The 19,614-nt window shown below is 32.2% G+C and overlaps 1 protein-coding gene across 4 annotated transcripts in view; it reads left to right on the forward strand.

Annotated features, from left to right (window-relative positions):
- LOC126777152 (uncharacterized) overlaps nt 1-19,614 on the forward strand; it is a 73,048-nt gene that overhangs the window by 43,945 nt on the left and 9,489 nt on the right. For all 4 annotated transcript variants that reach the window (XM_050500080.1, XM_050500099.1, XM_050500089.1 and 1 more), the window contains exons 4-7: nt 16,105-16,243; nt 17,997-18,080; nt 18,516-18,653; nt 18,924-19,060. In XM_050500080.1, the coding sequence (XP_050356037.1) occupies nt 16,112-16,243; nt 17,997-18,080; nt 18,516-18,653; nt 18,924-19,060 (491 nt within the window). In that variant the 5' untranslated portion in view covers nt 16,105-16,111. The remainder of the gene's footprint in view (nt 1-16,104; nt 16,244-17,996; nt 18,081-18,515; nt 18,654-18,923; nt 19,061-19,614) is intronic.

Genomic DNA, 19,614 nt, shown 5'->3' on the forward strand with positions numbered 1-19,614 from the left:
CAAGTGGCCATTTAGGGTAATCAGTGATTCCAGAAAGTCGGGACCATTTCGTACGAAAAAATGGCATGGAGAATTGCCTTCGCTTTAGCGGCGTATTTTCCCTAACTCTGACATAATTGATTTCATCACTCTTCGCAAAAAATAACTCATAAATAACGTTTTTCTCGAACACAACCCATATTTTTCGGATCATTATGTTCGGAACGATCGTCAGAGATACGAAGTTCGGGTAATTTTGTTTGGACTTATCGGGATTTTGAAATTGAATTTATGTGAAAAATTTAAATCAGACTCAAGAGATCGAAATATACCTTAAGTTCGGGGGATTGTTTTAATGAGTTTTTTTGAGTTATTGTAACTTTTTGTTAATTCATCTCGTGTTCAGCGGTGAAGAAATATTAAGGAAACCGAAATTTATGTCTAACTCCGTCCACGCGAAGGTTGTGGGGCTTAGAAACTTACTTCCCATTGACGCAAGAAAACCGATTAACAAAAAGTAATTTACGAACGATGATAAAAAAACTTTCTTAAGTTACAACTTATATACTTTTTGCACACAATTTCTCCCTTTATTTAGTTTATCTTACCTTCTTATATCGAATAGGTAATTTTGTGTGTATTGTGGGTATCATCATTATGCTTGATTAAGACTTAATTGGAAGAGAATTCTTTTTGGCATAATGTCATTTCCTGTTCTTTTTCTTTTGTAAAATTTTTGTCAATAATAACCTGCGTTATGAAAAGATTGTGAAATATCTACCGCAAAACTGCGGAGAAGCAACGTGAAGGAATAAAATTTACTGCTACAAGGGTACGATTCATTATGTATCATCGCTTGAACGGTATACCCTGTGCGCTTTGTACTTCTTGCAGTATCAATGTTTATTGCGAAGGCGATCACATACAAGCAGGTGGACCTTACTCATTTGAAAAATATCTACTGTAATTTTTTTTATTATTTAAAAGGTTAACGGGCAACCTCATGGTAAGTGATCACACAAAGAAGGTCTTCGTCAATGCGCCATCAACCTTGGGTTTTAAGAACTAAGTTTCTATCTATTTTCTATGTTCCTCGTGCACATGCTCGTGTATTAACACTGGTTCACTCATCGTATAACAGCAGAGTATGTGATGAGTGTGATCCTTACGCAGAGTGACTTGCACGAAGTTCGGGCGCTAAGTAATCCACGATAAAGATCAGCAATCTAAGCGGTTATGCTTAAATTAATTGTTATAATATGTACAGTTCCCGTAACGGTTTCTCGTGTAGTTAGTTGTAACAATAAATCGCATCATAAAAACAAGAGTCACAACAAGACAGCGTCTCAATTCAAGTTTACTGCTAGAGGTCCCGATGTTGAATCATCGTCGACTTTGTAGCATATACATTTTCAAGATTAAAAACTTTTTGAATTTAAAGTTTAAAAACCACCATATTGTATTGATATTGAAATGTCCTCTAGACGAAAGTATTCTATAAATATATTTAATTTAAAGAGAAGACAAGCAAAACTCATCAATATTTAGTATCAGGTGGTTGATGAATTTATAAATAGTGCTATAAAAAGATCACTGTCCTGTATCATAATAAACATGGCTATCTATATGTTAAGTTAATTACAATGCTTTGTAAATACATACGTATTACGCTCACACAGGAAACGAATATATTATAACTTATTGTTGGATCATTAATAAATTTTTTTTTTTTAATATGCTTCTCAAATGTCAGTGCAAAGATTAAAAAAATCAATTCGATTGCCATAGGATGTCTTTAAACGTTAATAATGCAAATTTTTCTTAAAATATCACAAAGCTAAGATATAAAATGATCATGACATCATCGCGAAACTGGACTTTAATATATTCTCGTTGGTGTAATCTTTGCATTGAGACAGAGTTCTTGTTTTGACAAAGACTGTATATTAGATTTTGAAGACATTTTATATTTTTTGCATCTTGAATCTTGTTGAAAATGATTTAAGAATTAAGAATGTATAATATATTTGGCAGTTTATGTTTTTTCTTTTGCATTATAAGTTTAAATTAAAAAAAATCTTTCTTGATGAACTGCAAAGTCGGATTCTTCCACATGTGTATCCCACCCATTAACCCACATTGAAGAATCGTGATGAAATTTTCACCTTAAAAGTAAAGGAGGTCTTAGTCCGCCAGTCAGATATGTACAATCTGATATATTTACGTTCCACATACCTAATACATTTCATGAACGATTAATCTAATTAATATTATATAGCGAATTAGTAGTTACATACATACATACGTGTCTCTTTCTGATATCATTATAATGACGTTTGGATAAGCCTAGAAACTATCAAAGATTTAATTTTCACAAAGCTCTACGAAGGGCCGCTTGAACTCAACCCAATTACAAATTGTACACCAGTTTCTTATTGAGTAAGCAAAGTTATTTGCAATACAAGCCTCTGACAAGTTTAGTCACCATACTGGTTAGTTGATCCGGTTATTGCAAATAATTAATATCTAAGCACATTTCAATTCATAATATGTAAGATAAAACTGCATTGTTTTCAGAACGATCTTGGCGCGATTCATATTTGATTATAATTGTAATATGTTTTCATTATTTTTCGTTTCATCATCTGTTTTATGTTTTATTACATACAAAAGATAGCTTCAATACACAAGCGAAGCTATAAACATCGAAACCATTTGCGAAGCTAACGTTTTCAAGTTATGGTATCTCAGTGCAAGATTATCTATTATACATACAAATCAAAATATACTTTATTCAAGTAGTCACGTACATGAATCGTCTTTTTAAAAGGTTAAAAATGTAATGTTGGGAATCCAAATTCTAAAGAGAAGAACCGCTTAGAAACATTCCTTAGTGACTGTTTAGTAATACTGATTTATCTCCTTCTGTCATTCGAAAGAAGAAGATACAACATTGTTACTCTAATCACTCGCTAAGAAATGTTTAGGCCTGCCTCACTAATCAGTTATATTTTACCAACAAAGATTACCATAAAAAAATTAGTTAAACATTACAAACAGTAAGTTTTTGATACATCTGTTTAAATACAGACTGCCAGACAGTTATCTTATGTAATATTACTTTAAAATAAATATTAGTTCCTTCTATATATGTATTAAGAACATATTTTCTCTCGTCGATTTTCTTTCCCCGGTTCCAGGTCTAAGGTACTTCCTTCCGAACTGGTGATATATGTTTGGCAATCAATAAAGTCTTATGCTTCTATATTGAATAAAGATTGTCTATATACTGTAAATAGCATATGGTTTTAATGCAATGACATCGATATACTCGCTTGCAATAGCATATTATATTCAAATACAAACGTTTCTGAATGTGGGGCACGGCTGTCGCAAGGACGGCGGACAGATGTACTCGAACTCGTGCCGTGTTGCGTTTTTCGTTGCGTTACAAGTATTAAGCGTTACTTTAGAAGCTATGATTACGACCTGTAAGAATACATGTGTGTACTTTCACATAATATATCGCCAACTTCTATATTTAATAACTACAATTACAAAAAAAAATGCATCATATAATTATACAAGATTATCTAATTTGAATTTTATATAAAACTAATAAGGAAAATAATGTTACGAAAAATACTATGTTTAGTAACGTTTTACGAAAAATACTATGTTTAGTATTTTTCGTGTATAAGTAAATTGTATAATTTATATGCCAAAAATATTAAAGTATACACGATATCATCAAAAAGGAAAAGCTTCTCTTAAAGACACGAACATATCCCAGAACATTAACATACAGGAAAACGGCGATAGTCTTTTTCAAATCAAATAATTAATAAGTAAAGTAAGGACCAATTTTCATTACGATGAGAACGAATAGAATTATAAGCTCAAATTAAACACATAAAAATTCGATAATGCGTACCTGGGAATAAATCTGCAATCTTCTTAATCACTGCGCTGGTAGTTTACCACTGTTACGTAATGATATATATGCATGCATATATACGACTTTCGATTTCTGAAGCCCCGCAGGCGTTTATCATAAATATCGTAATGGAACATCAATATTTTGTAACGTAAGAAACATAAAAACTATAACAATCAAATACAACGGTAGTTAATTGATAAAATCTTAAATGCTATATCTTAAAATTGTGAGTCAAATCCGTCACGATTTTCGCATCAAAATCAACACGAACTGTTATATTACATCCCAGTTCAAAGACCTACGACCTTTTGTAGATACGTAGTTTTAGTTTTTCGATATATTTTTTGTTTACTGTAACAAGGCCATTATTAATTTCTGGAGTAGATAAATATTATTTTCTGTGATGTGCTAAAGTGTGCACAGGGATATGCTAATAAAATCTTGTTGATGTAAAAAACCAAATGATCGGACGATATTTTGTGTTATTCATCTTTCAAAATCCACAGTGTGTCTACAAAATATGTCTACAATAATTTTAAAGTCTTATTTTAAGTCAGTTAGGATTTACATAATTGATATTTGTTTGATAGAAATGCATAATATTTTCTTAAAAATAAAGAATGTTCATTTAATGTGTGTACTAAACGAATTACGTAACAAAAGTTTTCCTCTTTTATGTATATACTGCTCTAAGTGACTCGTTTATATGGTAGACTCAGATCTGGGTTCAAATCTGATTTAGTATACATGTACCTGTGTTTGCGCACACACTTGTGCACTGTAATATCTCAGCGTAGTTGACTCCTTCGGATTGGTCGTCGTGGCCGAAATTCGGTCAAAAGGATCTTACGTAATAATATATAATCGATGTTCTGTTGACCGTGTAACTTAAGAAATAAGTTGATGGATTGTGGTTACAGTTACATCGTATTTATTCGATCAAAGGTATATCATAGTTATCCTAGGATAGGATAGATGGCGCTGTAATCAAACTATAAAAACACTAACATTGATATTAGACACGAGAAGATATTACTTTAGTTCTAAAATAAGAAAAACTCTTAAAGGTGTATAAAAGTACTCGCTAATTGTATGAAACAAGTACGATGCATCATTTTAATTTTACAAGGGTTATATAGTGAGTTTCATGTAGTGTATCTAAGTGAAGTTATTTAATAAAAACAATGACAATGATATTAAGTATATCACATAATACGAGTATGTGATATACTTAATATTCCCCCCACGATTAAGGAAGCTTTTGATGGAAGAGTACAGGTGATAGGTAGGCTATATGTTAAGTCAGTCAAGCTATCTGTATTCTTAATATCATCAAAATTTGTTTAACAGTTTTTGCGTGACAGAGTAACAAAGATCCATTCAGCCTCACAAACTTTCACATTTATATAAATTTATATCACATATTTAAGTATTTTCGTTAGTAAGAATATTTATGTATGGTAATGAGTATACAGTTTTTATATAATACTAGTATTCGCCCGCTTTTTAGGGGGAGATGGGCGGGTATTAGGTAAAGAAGCCTATGTTCGTCCTTGGGCTTCAAGCTTGCTTCATACAAAATTTTATCAAAATCGGTTCAGTGTTCTAGCCGCCGAAGCGTAACAGACAAACAGAGTTACTTTCGCATTTATAATATTTGTATCGATAATTTATTTTTCTTCTGCACACAAACATTCTTCTCTGAACCTAAACCTAATGTTACCTGATATAAATGTTTTTAACAATAAACAGGCTTTTTCATGAATATTGTTATGCAATTTAGATTATATTAAATGAATTTATTAATTTGGAGATATTTTGTTACGAGATAAAACAATGGGTACCTGCTCGTCGTATGAGTAGCGTTCGCAAAAAGTAAAAGTTGTAACAACCAAAAATGTACCGTGGAGGTCGTTCAAAGTTACGTCATATAACATCCTACACAATTACACATATTGATGATAGGAACTCTACTGTTTACATGTTAGAGTTCAAATTCCTTTACACTATGTTCATATACTTCATGTAACCTTAAAAGTTTTAAGGGGACCATTCGCTCTGTAGTTTTTTTCGTAGAATCACAATGTATTTTAATTTTCATTTGTGAAATATTATTTTATACTCGTTTGGATATTATTTAACGGCCAAAATAAAAAAAAAGCACAATTTAAATCCAGATTTGTAGTAAAGTGTTTTAATAAAGTAGAGGGTGCAGTGATCACGGAAGGGCCCCATGTTGCAATAGGCCCTTAAATGCTGATGGATATCCATAAAAATGAATGAAACGAATGAATGACTCTTTATTCATTCGAAGACAAAAATACAAGATCATTCCATTTTAATTGTCTTCTGAACTGACTATCTCCGCTTTCATTCTAGCGATTTATTTTTATCTTTAATATTGTTTTATAATACAATTATTTGGTAACAAAACAATAAATATTATTAATTACCTATTACAGCTAAAAATTGAGATTTGTCGGAAATTAAAAAATTAAATACGTATGTTAAAATTGTACGGCATTATAAGCGTTGCATATCGGCTGTTTTGTTGAAAACTGTCTCTGTCTCCCTATTCTCTCTTTCTGTCGTTATTGATTAGACATTCGAAAGAAGAAGACATGGCTTTGTTTAACGAATCACCTGGTGAATAACGTTGCTAAGTAAGGCCGAAAGTTGCCACGATACCTTGAACAAAAGCATGTCCAGGCCAACGATACTCCTTTAGTCACAGCATCCTACTGTAACATTTGAATATCAAATTGTTGAGCGTCATTAAATCACGCGTAGGAGCAATGTCATCGCCCACATATAACAATGAAATACATACTAATATAAAGCCGAGATGGCCTAGTGGTAAGAACGAGTGAATCTTAATCGATGATCTTGAGTTTAAAACTGGGCAAGCACCACTGAATTTTCATGTGCTAAATTTACTATTATAATTTATCTCGTGCTTGACGGTGAAAGAAAACATCGTGACTAAACTTGCATGTGTCGAATTTCACTGAAATTCTGCCACATGTGTATTCCACTAACCCGCATTGGAGCAGCGTGGTGGATTAAGCTCCAAAACTTCTCCTCAAAAAGGTAGAGGAGTTCTTAGTCCAGCAGTGGGATATTCACAGGCTGTTACTGGCTGATACTACTATTATAAATGCGACAGTAACCTTGTCTATTACGCTTTCAAGGCTAGAACACTGAATCGGTTTTGATGAAATTTGGTATTAAGCTTGAACCCCGAAGACATAGGCGACTTTTTTGTAAAAGTCCGTATCTCTATAAAAAAATGATATTTACAGGTTTTGAGATATGCGTAAAAATTCAAATATATTATCTGTTTTCCAAATCGGCGCTAAACCTCATATTCACAACCTTTGTGGTGGGTTTAAGGCAAAAAGAAACTCGGATTCAAAGATTACAATGCGATATATTTCTTGAGACTTAAAACAAGCTAACACCATTTGGGACAAAGAGTAAGGGGCACAGATTATATGCATTTTTTAAGTTATACAAGGTTAAACTGTTTTGTTTATACAATTCTAACGCCTTGGCTGAACAGATGATCTATTTGACAAAATGTCTTTATGTAAATAATTATGTAACAATACCTAAGAATAGTGCACCCCGCACTGCTTACTCAGTGCTTACTTAGCTCAGTATTGCGGCAGTTCAAATTAAAATTATTTATTTCATATAAAGATACGTGGATCGAATATACTATTTACTGTACCTCGTATCAAATATGTTTACTGCGTTATTTAAAAAAAATACTCACTTATATATATACGTATTCTGTTAGAAGAAACTCGAAACTCAACCTAGAAATCGATCGTGAAATGTCAGAAAGTGATATGCGACAGTGACCATAATAATTATAACAATTCAAGAATGCATTCATCAAAATATTATGTCACCAGAATATAATATTTTGTCAATTCTGTTAAGTCTTTGACTGGTGGTAGAGCTTTGTGCAAGCTCGTCTGGGTATGTACCACCCACTCATCAGATATTCTACCGCAAAACAACAGTACTTGGTAATGTTGTGTTCCGGTTTGAAGGGTGAGTGAGCCAGTGTAATTACAGGCGCAAGGGACATAACATTTTAGTTCCTAAGGTTGGTGGCGCATTGGTGATGGAAGCGATGGTAAACATTTCTTACAATGCCAATGTCTATGAGCGTTGGTGACCACTAACCATCAATTGGCCTATATGTCCGTCCGTCTTCCTATTCTATAAAAAAGAGTCGGTTGTCAACATTTCACGGGTGAAGTGAGTGAAGGGTAATAAAGAGAGTTCTAACAGAATAACACTGCTGAACACAAATAATTTTATTTCGATAGGCTTCGATTCTAGAAAGTATATTTATATTATTTCATTGATTGCATTTGACCTTCAATGAGAATCAATTCATTTTATAATGGCTCTTTGTGTCATGATAATATGGACCTGTCAAATGCTTGTCAGGTTATTATGAATATAGTATTCCTAATGGCGAAATAAATTCTGCTCTGTTGACATAACTAAAATCAAATTAAACTAATTATTGAATTGTACTAGTAATATAATGTGGTTCATGAACAAAAAAGGTTTTATTACGAATATTTTATTCGCAGTTTCTTTCTATATTTGAAATAGTTTTCAATTTGCTTAATTTTTTTTTTAAATTCGTATGAGCTGCGAAGGCCCAGTGGTTCGAATACGTAAATCATAACCAATGATTACGGATTCAAATCAAGGCAAGCGGTACTGATTTTTTATTTACTTGTGTTTTAATTCATCTCGTGCTCAGCGGTGAAGGGAAAGATCGTGAAAACCTTCATGTGTCGAATGAAAATCTGCCACATGTGTGTCTATCAACCCGCATTAGAGTGTTCTGGTGCAATAAACTCCAAGAATTTTCCTCAACAAAAAGAGGTCTTAATCCAGGAGTGGGACAATTACAGGCCGTTACTTTATTTTCGTTAGACGATGGTTTGTAGCTTCTAGTTATGTTTTACGGTCACCGGTTATTTTATAGCCATGTTGTTATAATGGCTTTACACATAGGATACATATGCAGACACTATATTGCAAACCAATAGCAATGACAAATTTCCAGTCCGGCTACCTACTTAAAATAAGTTAAAAAAAACTCTGTTATTTATTAAGCGAGTGTACACTATTAACACTTGCCAAGCCGTGGGGCACGAAATTAGTAAGCGGCAACGCCTTTTGAATGTGTTAATTGAATCACTACAAGTATTACTGGTCGCCGACTTCTATATACATTTTTAAATATATATAATGAATCTTACTGTCATGGTTATAAGAGCTAAAATACTTTGTCCTTTTTTTTTAATATTAAGCTGAGTGCATGCTTATAGATTAGTCGCGACTTGCTCGAACGCAGCCGTCGTAATTTCTACATGTTTATTAATTGCTGCTTCTACGTTTTAAATTAACTATTGAATATTAAATGTTTGCTTGCAAGCATATTAATTAAATACATTAGGTTCAAGTGTAGAGAATGTATAAAATAAAACGATTAATACTGATAAATGAAATAAAAATGAGCGTTTATGTCTGTCCAATGCGCTCCTGAGCCATTAATCTGATTGTTATAAAACTTTGGTGAGTTGATCTGCGAAGTCCAAGGAGGTTCCCCTGGCCCAAAAAACAAGTTTTTTTTTGTATTCCGGTCCTTCAATATAAACTTTTTTGCTGAACCCGTGGGATGCCTGGGCGGGTAGCTAGTAAAAATAAAAATAATATTTTTTGGTACATATCATTGATGAAATTTAAAAATTAAAAAAAATAGTACTTATTCCTTAAACATATATATAATAATAAATTATATATCTACCTTTAATTCGAATATCTATACAATAAAAGAAACTTATTCGACTTTTAGTAAATGTTGTATCAAAACAGCAGTGACGTAGACGACACCGTTCTTATTTTTCAAAATGTCGTAAGTGGCATCTATCGAAATTGAACAGCCCATAAAGGTCTTGTCATTGACTAAAAACCTTTAGTACTTTTATTAAAATTCTGTAGCTTATCATGTTACTTACACATACCCTACACATCACACTTTGTTATTACTAAATATATAATGCATTTTAATAATTACCTATTGTTAGCGCTGCTAGCAATGTAGAGTCCTATATACAAGTATTTCTATATTTGACTTGTAATCGCCAACTAATTAGGAGACACGAGTTGCTTTTTCAAGTCAAATTCGAAATTCGAATATATTATTTATTTCGAATAAATATTTATTGTGAGAGAATTTTAGTATTTTATTTCTATTAGGAAGTCAGTATAAAGGAAAAGGCTTGTAAAATAATATAATTCCATTTGACTTTTACAAGCACCTTAAAGTCGTTAGTTTATAATTTTATCGCATCTATTAAACCATTGCTTAGGAATGTGGTTTTCACCAATAAAACTGACCAGAAACTCAACAACTGTATTAATTTTAGTACATGCGTACAACCGATAACATATATTTATTACTTTTAACTATATAGTATAAAATTCAACGGATTCAATTTTTAAACTTTACTTACATAATTTATAATGTAATGCTATACAAAATATTATTTTTTTTGTGGATAATATATATATCGTTAAATATTTAAGCATTATTAAATTAGTTCCTGCTCACGGCTTCGTCCACGGGTGAAGAAGGGGGATGTGAAGGTATTCATGTCAACGTTCATGTCAAAATTTCATGACAATTGGTTGAGTATTTAAGATGTGAAATCGTAAGTAACAAAAAACCTACATTCGTATTTATTAATAGAATATAAAAATCTATGTAACTACTTCTCGCCAGCTTGTTTAGGGGGATGGCGTCAAATGTAAGGTATAAAAACGCCCCTACTTGGGGTTGAAGCGTTCTTCATACCAAATTTCATCGATATCGGTTCAGTGGTTTAGCCGTGAAATCGTAATAGATAGACTGACGTACAATTACAATATTAGTATAGTATGTATTATCTAATATCTGTGTGAAAATAGCTCGTGAAACAAACTGATTTTTATCTATTATAGTCATGTTCCTACTTCCTAAAAATATATACAAGCCGGTAAATTCATAAACCGTAGCGGATTTACGACATTTGTAGATCAAACCTAACTTTTGTCCGCCCGCTCGTTTCCCGAAATGGTGTTGTACACCTCTGTTATGACGCAAGTTTTTAGCCATCAAAGCAAAATTATAAATCAGTTTAAAAATTACAATTTTAATTCTTTATAAAAAAATTAATTCATATTTTAAATTGTTATTTTTATGACTGATTCGATTTTTTTTTTTAATAAAGTTTATTCTTTTTTTTAATCTCGTAGCATTATTAATGATAATATGTGTGTTAATATTGTTAATAAAATGTTCAACCATAAATTTTATATTATTAACAGGCAATAAATAAATGTCTACATAAGGCACAGTTAACCAAAAAATAAAAAAATATAATAAACGAAAACATATAAAAACTCTTTCGTCGAAGATGGTTCAATGTCCTCCATATCGCAAAATGGCGTTCCTGGCTATAAATTTGGCGGTTAATGCACAAATGATATTTCATGAACTTTAAAGTTCGAGAATGTTCAATATTCGTTTTTGTTTATTTTTGCTTTAAAAAATGAACACCATTGCCATCATTTATGTAATATTAAACTTATTTAAAAAAAATGCTTGTGGAAGCAATTTTTAAATAAGGAACACAAATATACATATAATAATACTACGGTGCCCGGTTGTTAAGCCCACTTTGTAATGCTGTGGGTTGCGAGTGTCCTTCAGTCACTATATTCTGCTACCAAATATCGAAGCTGGTTGTTAGGTATTTATAATAGTGAATATTGCAATTCAATTTGACTATGAATAATTGTCTACCTTAAGTAGTATGTCCCCACTTTTTACTTATATCAGGAATTGATTATAGATAGGTAAATTATTATAGGTAAGTTAATTAAGCTGTTTGAGGCTAACATATATTATTACCGATCACCATGAAAGTCAACACATGTATGTACTTTTCATAGATAAAGTTTTTATACTTAATATAATTCAATTACATGTAACATAATTCTGTAAAAGTCTAAGTATGGGGTAAAGTATATTTTGATTTGATAATGTAATTTATATCAGAAAATATCAATTGGTGATAAAGAAAACCACCGATGGCCTGTAAGAATTTCTCGGGTGGCGCTTTTTTTTTATTTGTTCTAAATTTGTTTTTTTTTTTAAATTATTTCTTCTAAATTTGTTCGTAAAATGTCAGAAAGTGTTATGTGATATTGGCCGTAATAATTATAACATTTCAAGAATAAACGCATCAAAATAGTAAATTACCATGAGTTGGCTGTCAACATTTCATTGCTGAGCAATAAAATGAGTTACAGAATAGCTTTGCCGAGATAAATACGAACATAATGGGGATAAGATAGCAATAAGACAAAAAACTTTAATGATACACCAATGCTTTTACGATTCGAGTATCGACAGAAATCGTCGTTACATTATTGCGGTGATTACTAAGACGCCAAGTGCCGAAACAACTGAGTTCCCACGGCGAAATTAATTATATGTAATATAAGTTAATTATTTGCTTTCACTTAGTTTTTGTTGTCGATTACTTAATCACAATGCCTTTTAATTGTATGAACGGTTTATTGATAATTTATAAGTAAGTAAGTTATCAAAATTGCATAATTTTTCATCAATGAATTATATTTATTAAATATGTAATAATGCTTGTTTTAAAATTTATTATATGACATATTATTTAACGAGTAAATAAAGCGAAATAGTTAAAAAACCAGTAAAAAGTAACAGATAGTAAATTAAGTGAAATTAACTTGCATTTTACTGATGGTAGAGCTTTGTGCAAGCTCGTCTGGGTAGGTACCACCCGTCATCAGATATTCTACCGCAAAACAGCAGTACTTGGTATTGTTGTGTGTCCGGTTTGAATTGTGAGTGGGCCAGTGTAATTACAGGCACAAGGGACATAACATCTTAGTTCCCAAGGTTGGTGGCGCTAACTTGGTTGACTTACCATCAGGTGGTCCATATGCTCGTCCGCCTTCCTATTCTATAAAAAAAAATTAAAGTAAAACAATAGTATAAAGGGCGTTGTGTATGTGTGTTTGTGTGTGTGTGTATGCCGATTGATACTGGTGTGTGCTCAAATACAAGTGCACTCTCTATTCCCTTACTTTAATAATCAAATGGGACGGAAATCAGTCACAAATAGGAAGAGCTCAGGTGCAAAACTAGCAGCATTACGTTGTTGCTGATGTGCGGGAACGTAAATACGTAAACTTCCAGACTCGACCGAAAATAGTAAGCCTAAATAGTTTTTGTGTTTCTCAAATGTTTTGTTGCTCAGCAGTTATCGTAAAATTTCCAATATAGATTTAGAGATAAATAATTATTCGAGATATTTGTATTAAAAACTGATAAATATATTATAAATTTTCTACATAATCTGCGTTTTTTATTGATGAGCACTTTAAATTTTAGGATATTTTTGTAAATACTTAATGACGTATGTAATTGTGTCATAACTAAAAAATGAGTTGTGTTGACGAAAAAATACTAGTAGAACATTATTTAAAAAAAAAGTCTGTTTCGAATAACATTAAGCAAGCACACGAAGAGTCTGTAAGGAGCTAGGGCGTGGCGCTAATAGCGTATTATAAAATTACTGCATGGATAGGGTAGCTAAATTTAATAATATTTATGGATAAACGTGTCAAAGTAATATTCTTGTTCGGTAGTGTTTCTTTCCTGCTAAGATATGTGTAGGTGGACGCCTAAATGTTTAACTATGATATATCGGAACAAAGGGACTTACCCTTTGTTCCGCTGTCTCAAATTTTTTCTATATATGTTTTTGTGTACGAGATTATACGAAAAGTTTAACATAATTCAAATTCAAAATATTCACTTTGCAAGTAAGCGTTTATAAGGACTTTGGAATCGTAATATTACAATTAAATGTAAAGCTACCACAGATTCAGAATGTAGATTCTACTGAGAAGAACCGGCAATTTAGATTTCGTGAGTGAAACGAAAATTTAATTAATGAAATCTGAATATTTTATCTTGACGCTACAACTATTTTTATTAGTGTAAGTGGATTATCGTATTTCTATTTTGCTGTACAGTTGGTCACTCTAGTCCAGGCTTGTGTGTGTACGGTGAAAGGTTAGCGCGGTGGGTGACGTCGGTGCTCGACGTCCTTGTTGAGATTATCCTCTTGAAATGTCATATATCATTGTAGCATGTACTCTTTTTGTTTCGTTTTTCATTTGTCGCACTGATCGCAAATAACATAATAGAATACAGACTTAAAAACTTTTTAGAATAATTGATTTATAAATATTTTACATTTACTGTTTTGTTTTATAAGTTCCTACATATGAAGCTTTCTTTGTCTTCCAGTCATTGAAAGGCTGATTAAAGATCAACTGATTTGTCTTTAAATCTGAATAGATATTTATTTATTTTAAGTAAGATATACTAATCACTTGTTGTAAAATATAGTTTATCTAAATATCCTGTGTGTTTTTTTATATATAACATTTATAATGAACATAGAAAGTTGAAACTTCTATCTCGATCTTATTTTCATTATAATATAGAACTGCAATCATTTAGTAATAATAATACTAATGTTTGAGATGAAAATAGAAAAATCTGAACTAGTTCAATAAATTATCATTAATTATGATGTCATTGGTCAATAAATCTGTAACTTTAGTGTAATATGATTATTTTAGTATTGATGTTTTGGTTTGGGGAAATGATGTTAGCATTCTTGCCACCATTCCACGCGCTCACGATTTCTACAGTAACTATTTTTAATTTTTATTCGTATATTAATATTAATTTAAGGCTTTAATGTAAATAAATAGTAAAGTATATTCGTTCCATTATTGTAAATATATAGTTATTGCTTTGAAATGAATATTAAAGAGCATTAATATAGATATAACTATAGAGCATAGTCCTGATTAAATCAGGAATAAATTGATTTTGATTTGAAAAGCCTTGAAATAAAAACTTTATAAAGCACTTAAACATTTAAATGTATATAATAATGAAACTTACGTATTGTTCTTTACTTAATAGACGGTTGTGCAACTCTTATAAGTTAACTGAAAGCTAAATATGTTGTTCGCCTTGTGATAACTGCTCACGGAAAGCGAGACAATTCCAAGAATAATAAAGAGCTTTTACGTAATTAAATTGTTGTTTTAGGAGGATTTTAATGTGTTAAAACAAAAACATAACTATTGTATTTCTACTGGATTCTAAAAAGATCGAAATATATAAACGTCAACTGCTTAATGCGACAAATTAGGAAATGCGATGTAACGTTGTTATAAGCGAATGTTAGTTATTGGACATTTGTTATATACAATATGTACTTATTTATAGTCAAAGCAATACTATCACCGGTTCAGGAAAGATGAGCCGGTTGAGGTTGGTAGATACTTGTCTTCACGCCGAAAGTTGTGGGGTCGATTCCAACCTAGGACAGACATTTGTGTGCATGAACATGCTTGTTTGTCCTGAGTCTTGCACGATTTTTTTTTTTAGAATAGGAAGGCGGACGAGCATATGGGCCACCTAATGGTAAGTGGTCACCAAACGCCCTTAGACATTGGCATTGTAAGAAATGTCAACCATCGCTTACATAGCCAATGCGCCACCAACCTTGGGAACTAAGATTTTATGTCCCTTGTGCCTGTAATTACACTGGCTCACTCACCCTTCAAACCGGAACACAACAATAACAAGTACTGCTGTTTTGCTGTAGAATATCTGATGAGTGGGAGGTACCTACCCAGACGAGCTTGCACAAAGCCCCACCACCAGTAAATATCTTATATCTTATTATCTATATAAGTATGTATTGACAAAAGAAAAGTAGTATATGTAGTATATCAGTTGTCTGGTTTCCATAGTACGAGCTCTGCTTAATTTGGGATCAGATGGCCGTGTGTGAATAATGTCCCAGGATATTATTATTATTTATTAATATGCAGGTAGTACAGTTACTTAAAAAGGATTTCGTTAACACATATATTACAAGTCATAACTTATACCTAAAGCTATGTCGATTTTATAAATAATGTGCTATTGTTTCTTAATAGCTAAAGATTTTTTTCCTTTGTTTCAGATTAAATATGGCTCTTTTGTGGTGTGTATTGGCATGCGCGCTGTCGGTTGCGTACGCGCAGTCCAACTATGGATCCCAGGCGAACAATATCGAGTATCAAGGGGATGGACTGCCGGAGCAAACTATTTTAGATGGAAAGGTAATAATAAACATTTAAGTAATTTCAAAAAACGAACGAATAATCTTTCACTTTATTTTTAAATACTTATAGTATATAAATATATAATAATAAACAATAAATAAATATACATAATAAATAATTAAACGAATGCCTTCGTGCTGTAAAAATAAAAAAATCACAAAGTCGAAACTATATGAAATCTAGACAAATAGTAATTATATTGGGTTACTATAATAGGTTCATAAAAAAGCTAAGACCTGCAATATTTACGGCACATTGTTCTTGACCTAAACGAGGTGATGCATGTGCTATTTATAGATAATATCGCTTGACACGTTTCCATTGTTACGACGACATTAAATTCGGAATTAATATATTGCAATAAATACTAATACGTCAATGTTATTTGATTAGGTTTACTGGGGGCTAAGGCCACATATCCCGTTGTCATGGATTAAAATCCCTGCATGAGGCAGTAACAATGTTATTGGAGTTGGCATAAGTAGGCATTCCGTCGGCACTTGTTTGCTGTAGGACTTATCGCTACCAGCTGTGATAAAGTCCATGCTAGACATTGAAAAGTCCTGGGAGGCGATGATAACCTTTTGCGATTGTGTTATGAAGCAAAAGAAAGATGCACTCGCAGACCCGATACGCCGGAGGAGAATAGGGTACAGACGGCGTCACAACGCCAACTAACTACCTCCATGAAGAGAACCTCCGGGCAATGAAAAGGGGGAGTTCATTGTCTAAAGTATAGGGTCGAGGTCGAAAAATATGTGAGCATAACCGACACAAATTAAGCACATAAAAATTCTGTCGTACTTGCCTAGGTGATTTCATGGAATCATCGATTCTTGTCTTCTAATAACTGGGCCGTCATGGCATAATTTTTATAAATTCAACATTTAAAAAAAATACAAAGTAAAAGTTTCGACGTCAGATTATTATTTTAACTTATATTAAATAGACGTGTGGTTTCTTATAGCGTTGAAAACTCCAGGTTCGTAGTTAAATGGAAATGAGCGTTGGGAGAAAATCGCCATAGGCCAATAATTAGTTATGTGGATTTATGACGATCGCCGCGAAGCAAAGGCTAAATATAATGTACAGTTTTAATGTTTTGTTTCGAGAGTTAGTTACTGAAAAACCTTATTTTCTTCGGATAACTTTAAATTACCTATTTACCTAACCTAACAAATACAACGTAATTTTCAAGTTTCTAAACAATCAAATATCAAAATCAAAATGAACTTAAAATCATATTTCGAAAATATATATATGTAAAAAGGCTTTAATGTAAATAATTTATTTTCAATTCAATGAATGGTCGTGCCATCAGACTTCATACTTTCTAACGATATTTTGTCGTGTTTTAAAAATTATATAAAAAAACTCAATACCCACGACTTCGCACAGATGGAATAAGAGTCAAAATTAAAATATTTTATCGTGATAGATAATTTAACTATTTCGGTTTACGCCTGTAAAGCACCCAGTCATAATTTTTCAGACATCTTGTACAATTATCGTCACATTTCATTTCCTCACGAATCACTTTTTTCATTGTGGAAACTGTATGAAATTCCGCTGGTAGACTTATAGTCGAATTATTGCGTTCAGACAGACAGACGCGGCTGGGGGACTTTATTTTATTATATGTAGTGATAATAGTAAGCATTTAATATGATATGAATAAATTTAGTAATTAAAAAAAAGTAAACACCATAATAAATTTAGTATCGAATGTAATTACAATATTTCATTACAGGTGACAAAATTAGATGACTTGAGCCCTGTTATCTTCTTAAACAGAACGAGAGCAACTTTGAACTGCGCTGCCGGGTCTATGCAGGTAATTATTACACTTTATTTAAGATTAATATTTTATAATAAATTGGAATTAATTAACAATTTATGTTGGAAACACGTATATCTGACTGGACACTAAAGGTCCATAAATGTCCCATTTCTAGGACTGCTGGAAACACTCACGATGATTCTCTTTACCGCTGAGCACTACACTATAATTATTAACAATTAACATTAAAACTCAACTGCAGTCGAAGTGAAGTCAAGTGTTCTTTCAACGAAACCAATTGAGCTTTAATTTTATGTGAAAGGCGCCTTTAACAATAGATTTTAGAATGCAAAGTCTTTCTAAAAATATAGGGTCTACTGATATTGATTTAAAGACAACCAAAGATATCGTTAATTGTTATTCTAAATATAATATATAAATTTATTAAGACTGATAATAATATGTTATTAAATTAAAGTATTTTTTTAGATCGAACTGAAATTCAATGAAAAATTCTACGGTATTGCGTATGCTGATTTCGATCGTCATTCAGCGTGCCAGGTCGCCGGCAAGGGCGCCACGTCCTACAAACTAGAGCTGCCGTTGAAGGGATGCGGTACGAAACAGGTAATTACGAAGATCAATATAAATATTTGAAGATTCAATAACTAATTCATTGTTAACTACAATAAGAGTCCTAGACATGTTCTTGTTCAAATAGTTTGATATGTATTTGAATATAAATGCTTGAATCTACACTTCAAATAAACATTCAGAAATGCTTAATAACATAGAAACTGATAGGTGGTCCTTCATTGAGCCTGACGCAAATAGAATCGAAAGTCGAAATCGGTTAAAAAAACCTTTTATACAATATATATTGTTTAAATCTTTCAGGATCCTCTCCGAGTTTTTACCAACAACATAGTAGTGCGGTTTCATCCAGGACTTGAAATGGATGGAGATGAAGTCATCACTATCGTTTGTCGTTATCCACCACCCATCGTGCCTGTCTTCAATCCTCTCATATACACGTAAGTAAACAATTTACACTGTCTTTTCCAAGGTGTATCGATACACCAATATGTATCCTTACTTTATCTTTATTAATATTATAATTACCACGTATACCCTTGGTTATAATTCTTGATATTTCACGCAAGAGCACTTCCCTTTAAAGATAACGTTTGTTAATATTTAAAGGGCACTTATCAGATCACACGCCATTCGCTACTTCATTGTTTTATAATTATTGTTCTCCGTTGATCCTTCAGGGCATTGAGGCGTGAAATTACAAGCGCGTATAACATCATTATATATTATTACTTTGTGAATACATATAATTATTGGCTGCAATCAGAGCTGCACTTGTTGCGGATGTTAACACGTATGTGTGTGTGTGTGTTTTGTTTATGTAGTGTGAAAGTAATTTCGGTAACATTGATTTAACGTGTGTAATAAAATAACAGTTTTAACAGGATAAATTTCTGCACCCGTACGTACGTACTTGACGTATCTAAGACACGTACGAAACGATTCGCTTCCTCGTTTCTGATACGCACCGCTAAGATTTGAAATACCCTCCCGA

Source organism: Nymphalis io, chromosome 2 (assembly GCF_905147045.1).
Source record: "Nymphalis io chromosome 2, ilAglIoxx1.1, whole genome shotgun sequence".
NCBI classification, from domain to species: domain Eukaryota; kingdom Metazoa; phylum Arthropoda; class Insecta; order Lepidoptera; family Nymphalidae; genus Nymphalis; species Nymphalis io.